This window comes from Amphibalanus amphitrite, unplaced genomic scaffold (assembly GCF_019059575.1).
Source record: "Amphibalanus amphitrite isolate SeventyFive unplaced genomic scaffold, NRLGWU_Aamphi_draft 001281F_arrow, whole genome shotgun sequence".
Lineage (NCBI taxonomy): Eukaryota > Metazoa > Arthropoda > Thecostraca > Balanomorpha > Balanidae > Amphibalanus > Amphibalanus amphitrite.
This window is the reverse complement of record NW_024882774.1, coordinates 1-8,292: the sequence shown is the minus strand read 5'-3', so window position 1 is coordinate 8,292 and position 8,292 is coordinate 1. Positions and strand designations below refer to the sequence as shown.

Genomic DNA, 8,292 nt, shown 5'->3' with positions numbered 1-8,292 from the left:
TTGCTCATTTCCTCCATACCATTTTGAGATAATGAGCTCCGGCAAGATTACTTTACTACTCAGCTCCGGAGCGGATGAAGAGTTTCCTTTTACTGGCAGCATCTGGTAGCACTACCGTGATACGAAAATAACGCCGCCGCCGCCGCCGGGGCGCTGCTTGCGGTGATTGCACGGTGATTGACAAAAAAGCACACGGGGCGCTGTTGTGAGCGTGGTTCCGTGTTATATTTAGAGGGGTTTTACGTTGTTATAGGCGTAGCCCCAAGAAAAACTTATACGGAGAAGAAGAGAGTCTTTCAAGAGGGTACGTATTCATAAAGTTGTGGTAACGTGGTACAGCACAGCTTCGAGTTCCATGCATTCAAAGATCGCTTTGTTTTGCTCCGGTTGGATTGCAATGGCGGCTCTGTCGTGGTCCTAGACCTTGGTATTGTTATAAACTAGGTATTGGGCAAGGGTCTGCTGATTTTTCTGAAAGACGATTCTTCATTCAAGCTTGGTGCACATTTTCAGCGTTCTTGAAATGCATTAGTCACCAATTATAAGCGTGTGTGACGAATATGACGCATTCACATGTTTCTTTTGATCCTCTGGCTTGAATCCTAACTTACAACATTTCAGTGGCACCTGAGTAATATATTTATTCATAAAATATTTTCAGATAGTTCTTATTCATGCTTGATTTGTTGGCATATAACTTAGGTACCTAGTTTGGCTGCACTGGCACTCAGAATGCTTCCTCCGAATCTTGCTGAAAACTGTCTATTTTATCTGGTTAGGATCTTTCTGTACTTAGAGTAAGACTATTGAAATTCAAAGAGTAGGAAGGATAATAGCTGCCAGGGAATGGCATTTGCATGGGAATGCACTATCGCGCTTATTATTGCACTGCCGAGCCGAGGCAGAACTGTCCAGCTTGGAAGAGGGCTTTAGAGGTGTGGAGAAGGACTCAGGCTTTCTGAGTCCTTAGGATGTTACAGAGGCATTAGAAGATATTATTGAAAAGTGTCATTAATCGTAATCATTTAATCTAGCAAAAATTTAGTTGTAGTTATTAAGTTAAGACAAAATTTCCCATTTAGTCATTATGAAAATTCATGTCATTTATTTTTCTACAGATAGGTATAGCTCAAAAAAGGAATGAGCAGATTGATATAGCCAGAGCCCATGCTAAGCAGCCCTTTTTGAATAGGCCTTGATCCCTACAGTCTGATTGTGCAATTCTGGATAACAAGATAATTTGGACGGCAAAGTAAGATTCAAAGCAGGACACTGCCTGTCCTAATCAATTGATTTCAGCTAGCTGTGGCTACTCCCACCAACTGCAGACCATCCTTGTCGAGGGGTCTGATATCAGGTGCCGGAGTGACTTGAGTGTAATGTGAATGTGACAAGTGACTCACCACCAGGAGTCCAATGCTCTACCTAGTGAATCACTGGACAATCAATTTCCATTTTCAATGAAAAATTATCTTATAGTATCATCAGATCACCAGTGTATTTTGTCTTGCAGCTTTTTGGCTTTTGTACCTATGCAATGACAAGCTGCATGTCTCTTTCTGTCAAAATATACCTCTATTATATTTGTTTTTTGTGCTTTTTCATAGCATGATGGTGGAAATTAAAATAATTAATAATGCTCATGATGTTCAGTTTTTAGATTTAGTGCTATATTGTATTTGTGTCAGTACACACTTTTCATAGAGAATGCTTGCCATATCAGGACCAGTTGTGAGTTGTGTCACAGATAATTCACAGAATGTGAAGTAAGATTATTTACAGTCAATTTAGGCAGAACATTTTGTTATTTGAAAATTTAAGAAGACCACTTTCACAAAGTGTAATGCTATGGGGTGTGCTGTGTGGTTACTGGTTGACTGGAAATGGATACAATGGTAATGATGATGTCGACAGTTTCCAGCAAGAACATCATAAGTGTCAAATTTTCGAAATTGATATTTTTGTAGGTACCATTCGACGCAGCTCATCGAGCTGAATAGAATTGTTGATGTGTATAATTTTCTATGAATCATGCCATACCATACCCAGATATTTTTTGCCATTCTTACTAGTACTACCCATATCTATTAATTTTGTTTTACAGAGGATGTCGTCGAACGCGGCCTCCGGGGCCGGATCTAGCGCGAGCGAGTCCAATGGGAGTAGCCAAGGAAGCCAGCAGACCGACAACAAGAGTGAGGAGAAGCACAACAAGACCTTGACCCCCAAGGCCTCAAAGTCACTCAGCACCAGCGCCAAAAGGTAATTAGTTATGCGGTCCTACTGCACTCTAACTGAACAGGAAGGTTTGAGTGTGGCTTTAGGCCAAACGAAAATATATGAATTAATGATGATTCTGAGGCACTGAGATGTATCATTTTTATGATACCTAATTAGTGCATTGGTTGGCATTGAGATGATTCCCTGATTCATGCATTCATTCATTCATCCATCAATGCATTCATACATTCATTCATTGCCTGCTTACACATTAATATTGCCCTGATTTTGTAGCTGACTGTGATTTTATATTTCTCGCTCTGTGGACTATGCATGTTGTGATTGCTGCACTTAATCATTTGTGTTTTGTTTGGTGCTTTCGCTCAATCATATCATGGTCCTTTGCCTCAGCCTGTTTTGAAATGCTGACGTCCTGTGCCCTAATTCATTGCCCCACTGAATGTTATTCCTTGTTGCTCGCACAGGATTCAGAAGGAGCTGGCGGAGATTACACTGGACCCGCCGCCCAACTGTAGTGCAGGGCCCAAGGGCGACAACCTGTACGAATGGGTGTCCACCATCCTGGGGCCGCCGGGCTCTGTGTACGAGGGAGGCGTCTTCTTCCTCGACATTCACTTCTCGTCAGAGTACCCCTTCAAACCGCCAAAGGTGCGCCGATAGCCTTCTGGAGACGGGGATTTCGGTTCTGACTTCTGAGTGATTGTGAACCCTGGGGATGCTAGTTCTGTTTGAATAAGTCGGCATCAATTCGGATAAGTGACTCGTCTCATCAAAACACATGACGTGATGCAACTCATCTCATCAAAATACATGCCACGATGCTTTTTATACGAGTATGGACACATTTATGCCAGTGATTATTGATTGGTATGTATGCGACTCTGTTTGCGGTTGAAGAAGAGAGGCCATCAAGGCTGAACTTCACTAATCCAGTGTTCCTTGCAACTGACCGTGGTGCCGTCTCTCAGGTCACATTCAAGACGCGCATCTACCACTGCAACATCAACAGTCAGGGCGTCATCTGCTTGGACATCCTGAAGGACAACTGGTCGCCAGCGCTGACCATCTCCAAGGTGCTGCTTTCCATCTGCTCGCTGCTGACCGACTGCAATCCAGGTACGGTGTGCCGCCAGGCGGGGCGATCGGCGAGGGGTGGGATCAGTGTGTGGGTATTGTGGAGTAGGCGCCACAGAGCACAGTGTGACTGTGAGGATGTTGGCTGGGGGGGGGGAAGGGGAGGGAGGAGAGGTGTGTGCTTTGTACGGAAAGCATGGCTTTTTAATGGACTTAGGCAAGTTGATTTTAGTGTTACGTGCGAATTCATTTATGGAATATCGAAATCGTTCAACTGGACGCCAATTTACGCCGTCGTGATGATATTGATAGTGGAACAAATGGTTGGACAAATGGTTCATTGTTGTGAGACTGAAGGAACTTGGAAGCTATTCCATTGTTTACACCAGGATTTAGCACTCTCAGCTTATCTGTGACAGTTTTTGCCGTCACAACACGGCTATGTTGGACGTCCGTGACATTTACCCCTCCCCCGCTGCCCTTGATGGGCATCTGAGTGGGAATTCACTGGAGAGAAGAGCTGATAAAGAGAAGCTCATTTCCAGCTATGCTCGCATTCGTCAAGGTCGGCAGCTGGGCAGCCGACCGGTAATTTGACATATACCCCTCCCCGGTGACCCACTAATCAGAATATCACCTGTCGAGCCAGGCGTCCCACGGGTACCCTCCCCCTGTTCCCCCACCTCACTAGTGTTACTGGGAAAGGGACGGAGGAACATCGACTGTGTCCGTCCACTGACAGCCGAGTGGCCCCACTGTCGGTCCAGCTCAGCATCGGAGCCCCCCCCCCCTCCCGACGGCTGACGTCTCTGGCCACGTCCCCAGTCCGGGGGGGGGGGGGGTGTTCAGTACGTTATGTTCGGTGTCGTCATGACACAGACTGAATGCCTGTTTCCGTTGGCCGCTGTGCCGTGCCGAGAGAGACTCGGACAGGATAGGTGCATACAATGCCTTGTTAGAGTTATGGTCATGCAACAATAATCAGGAATTGTATGCAGTTTTACAACATTTCCAGCTAACTACATGCTGTCAAAGACCAGTATAGTATGGATTTCCAAGTCGGTGTTTCAAGCTCATTTATTTGTTTGATGGTCACTGAACAACACAACCATTTCGAACTCGAACTGGACACTTTTTACGTAATCTCAAAAGTTCGGTTGCCCTCCTTTTGTCTCATCGTGTCGTGTAACAGGGCTCGGCGCCGGGTCGTTTATATTGGCTCGCATCTGTCGGTGTGATGACCCGCTCGTCGTGGTCGTGGCTGTGAGCTTTAGGGCGGCGGAGGGGGGGGGGGGGGCGCTGGGACTGGGACGATGGGGTGGGGTGGCTGACACCGTGCTGACGAGGTGTGAGAGGTGTAATACTCGGCAATAAGGTCGGGGAAATGGGTAGCTACTAGCTACTAGCTATCGTGGTAAAAGAAAAGTGGGCATAATTATGATTATTAATTTGATCGTGATGTGTTTTTAACCCAAGTGCCGTCCCACACTTTGCCGAGCAAATGACGTCTAAACAATCGATTGCTATTAACAATGTGGTCCCGTCAGATCCCAAATATTTGGTAGGCACTAGCACTGCTCGACGTTACATTTACCGTAGGATTCGGACATTGTCTCGGCTCGAAGTGCTGTTCAGATCCCACCTATTGCCGATCACTCGCGATTGGTGGGATAAGTTAGCTGCTTATTGGCGAATCCGGCGTGAGAGCCTCAGCCCCTATTTTCCAGTTCCGAACCTCGCTTCCTTTTACGTCGTCAACTCCAGAAGTTTTGAGACTGGCCTCGTAAATTCCATATGAACAGTGCTAGATACTTGTTGTTTTCACAAGTCCTTACCACAGTTGTTATAAACGTACTTGCGTAATTTTGTTTTTCTACGTTGCAAAAGACGGCAACGGCGTCACCCTGAACATGGCAAGTCGCACGCGGCTTGTCACAGTGACCAGTGTAGAGTACAGTCAGGTTGTTCATGTGAAGACAACTTGGAGGGTCGCTGTACAATAAAATTTTGGGATTAGCTTGGCAAAAATGCCCGAGAAACATAGCAAATTGGCTCTCAAGTGACTTGAGACGAAAGCTGGATGTATTTTTACCATCATGAGACCAAGAGACAAAAGGTCCAATGAAAACATACTGACTCATTCAGACCCAATAAAGACAGACAGCGCAGGTCCCCTGGGAAGCTCAAATTAATCCCTTACTTAGAACAAAAAGGCAAAAACTTCATAACCTGGGTCCCCTACACGGCCAGATTGTCAACAAGGAATGATTCGTGAAGGTTCTGAGGGAGTTGAGAAAGAGATTTCGCCGCAAAAGGTCGGAACTCTTCAACTCTGGCCAGGGGCTCCTGCACCAGGACAGCGCACACACCCACAAGTCCACCATGGAGACGAACTATCTGACACAGATGTGCGTCAAAACCGTCCGTATCCCTTCCCACAGTCCTGATCTGGCCCCCTGGCTTCTGGATGTTCCCCAGACTGACAGGGAAACTCAGGGGCCGTCTTTCGGAGGATGTGGAGGAGATGAGTGAGGCTGTGACAGAGGCCCTGGGCACCTTCACTTTGAAGGCCTATCAGCAGGCCTTCAGGCAGTGACAGGAGCGCTAAAGCAGGTGCATTGGACTCGGGAAGTTCCATTTCGAGAGTCATACAAGTTTCATGCTTCTCTGAAACAGACAACTGTCTCTACTGAAAAAGTCTCAAAACTTCTGGAGTGCACCACGTAGTTTTCCGATGGATCAGTATCTAGCCTCCATCTCCTGGATGGCTCTCGCGGCTCGCCGTTTCTGCCATCCGTGTGAGAGCCACTGCCGCGTCACATCGCCTGAGATCCAGTCCAAAACTGATGACCTCGCCCGCTGCCGACTTCATTGTCTCTTCCACATCCGGTCGTGCCACATCCGCAGCACCTTCTGCCATCGTTTCCGCTCGCATCTTCGTCACCATCTACCACCTGCCTCCACGTCCTGCCGTCGTCCCTCGTCTCCACCAGCCGCCGTTCGTCTTCCACCGTCTCTGACGTCTCCGCCGGACTCATCTGTCCACAGCCGACCCTCTGGTGGGCAGTATCGCCACTCAATACCTGCAGAACCGCGAGGAACACGACAGAGTGGCGCGCCAGTGGACGCAGCGATACGCCACGTGATGTGGCCGTCCGGCTACTGGCTATGTGGTGCAGCATCAAAATCATGACTGAGCGCGTCGGCTCGGACGCGCAGGGACCGTGAGTCGCGCCGAGCCGCGCCCCTCTGTAGTGTAGCGTGTGCGCCGTGTAGCTCGTTCATATCCTGTGTTGTTCCTTACCTCGGACGTTCTTCAGTTAGCCGCCGCCGCCGCCGCCAGGTGACAAGAGCGGCGCGTTGGCGGCGTGACGCGGCGCGGTGTGCGCGGGACGGAGACGTCGGCTCGGCGGCCGCCGTCTGTTCGCGGCTCAGGTGTGTGTATGTCTGTGTGTGCTCGGGCGCGCGTGTGTATACGGTGTGGCTGATTGTGAGTTCGTGCGCGTGACCCGGATACCGTTCCGTGGCCACTGACGGTGTTTGGGGACGTGGGGCGGGGGACTGCCCCCTAGACACCGTCTCCAGGTCGGAGCGTGTCGATCTGTATTTAGTACAGAGCGTCGCTCCGTTTGGACGTTCTTTCCCGCCGGTTCAGTGGTCAGGAACACGCATTGGTGTTTATCTAGCCCAACGTTTGCGGTATACGTGCGACTTCATTTATAGCCGAGTTCTAAGGCCGGCTGGGTGGGCTGCTCGGTCCGCCCGACCCCGTCCGTGACACGGGCGGCCGGCGATGTGCGAGAGAGGACGAGTGTCAGTGGCGTACATGCTTCCACATCTCATTCCGTAACGTACTGTTTTTCAGATTGAAGACTGCTCGCTGGATGGGCGGGCGGAAATAAATGGGAATCTGAGACGGCGTGAGACTTGAGAGGGAGGTAGGTGTGGGCGTGGGAAGGTTGTGAGGAAAGCCAGCTGCAAGAGGACGGATGGGGATAGAGGAAGTACGAAACGGGCTGACTGTGTTTTCGTAGAATATAGTGACAGTGACTGGTGAGCAAAGCGTCACTACAATAGAAAATGACAAATTGGTTCCTCTGAGTTTCCCCTTTGTGCCCGATAAGTAAACGGTACCCTACTCGGCTATCTCAATTCCAGTGCAAGGCTGTTTTACTTGCATGTCTGTCTCACGACAGACGATTTTCAAGCCAGCTGAGGATATGCGATTGTGTTGAAACATAGCACGTTTGGACGAGACTTTCTGCAATGGTCTGGAACATTCGATAAATAAACAGGCATGGTTAGTGTACCACTTATCTCCCGGCATACCCATGACGCTGACGTAACGTCACGCCAGTCTGAGGGCGCGCCCGTGACGTCACCATCTTTACGTGGTATGCTCGACTGTGACGTTACGGTTGTTATGTGGATGAACGGTGCCTATTTTATTTGGCGGCTGTGGAATGTGGGTGCAGGAATAACTGGTTCGCGTGATAGCAACAATATTTGGGACTGAATAGAAAGGAACCCCGAATAACGGGAGGCTGCTCATTGGGAAATGAGAGCGGCATTATCAAACATTGTGCTTCGCTACTGGGTACATACATTATACATACACTATATAGTGCAATGCAACACATTATGGAGTATCGACACTTGACGGTGCCTGGGGCCCCTGGACAATGAGCCCCAATCATCCACTGCTTCGGCAGTTTACGGTTCCAAACACACCACTATGGCGGTGATCGAACTTCACTCTATATACCCGTTGTCTGAAGTTGTATATATTCCGGGTCTGGTTTTTTGGACGCCGGTCTTCCAATGACGTCGTCAACAACAGAAAATCCAGGGGGCATGGACTTCACAAGTGTGTAGTCGAATTGTCACGTAATTATAATTTGGGCAGTTTCATTCATCCAGTCTGTGGGCAAAAACAACGGTAACACTGAACTTTGTTTTTACTTTTTTTCTTTATTA

General features: G+C 48.5%; 1 protein-coding gene across 3 annotated transcripts; it reads left to right on the top strand.

The window, feature by feature from the left end:
• Window positions 1-141: 141 nt before the first annotated feature.
• Window positions 142-7,231, top strand: LOC122371819 (ubiquitin-conjugating enzyme E2-24 kDa-like). Of its 3 annotated transcripts, XM_043348536.1 has the most exons (6): window positions 172-304; window positions 934-938; window positions 2,103-2,262; window positions 2,706-2,889; window positions 3,210-3,357; window positions 6,364-7,231. In XM_043348536.1, exons 3-6 carry the CDS (start codon window positions 2,108-2,110, stop codon window positions 6,459-6,461), a joined length of 585 nt encoding a protein of 194 aa, XP_043204471.1. In that variant the 5' UTR covers window positions 172-304; window positions 934-938; window positions 2,103-2,107; the 3' UTR covers window positions 6,462-7,231. The 3 variants fall into 3 exon arrangements, with proteins under 3 accessions (XP_043204473.1, XP_043204471.1, XP_043204472.1); XM_043348538.1 differs by lacking the exon at window positions 934-938 and having other exon boundaries at window positions 142-304; window positions 2,105-2,262; XM_043348537.1 differs by lacking the exons at window positions 172-304; window positions 934-938 and adding an exon at window positions 382-427 and having other exon boundaries at window positions 2,105-2,262.
• Window positions 7,232-8,292: the final 1,061 nt, after the last annotated feature.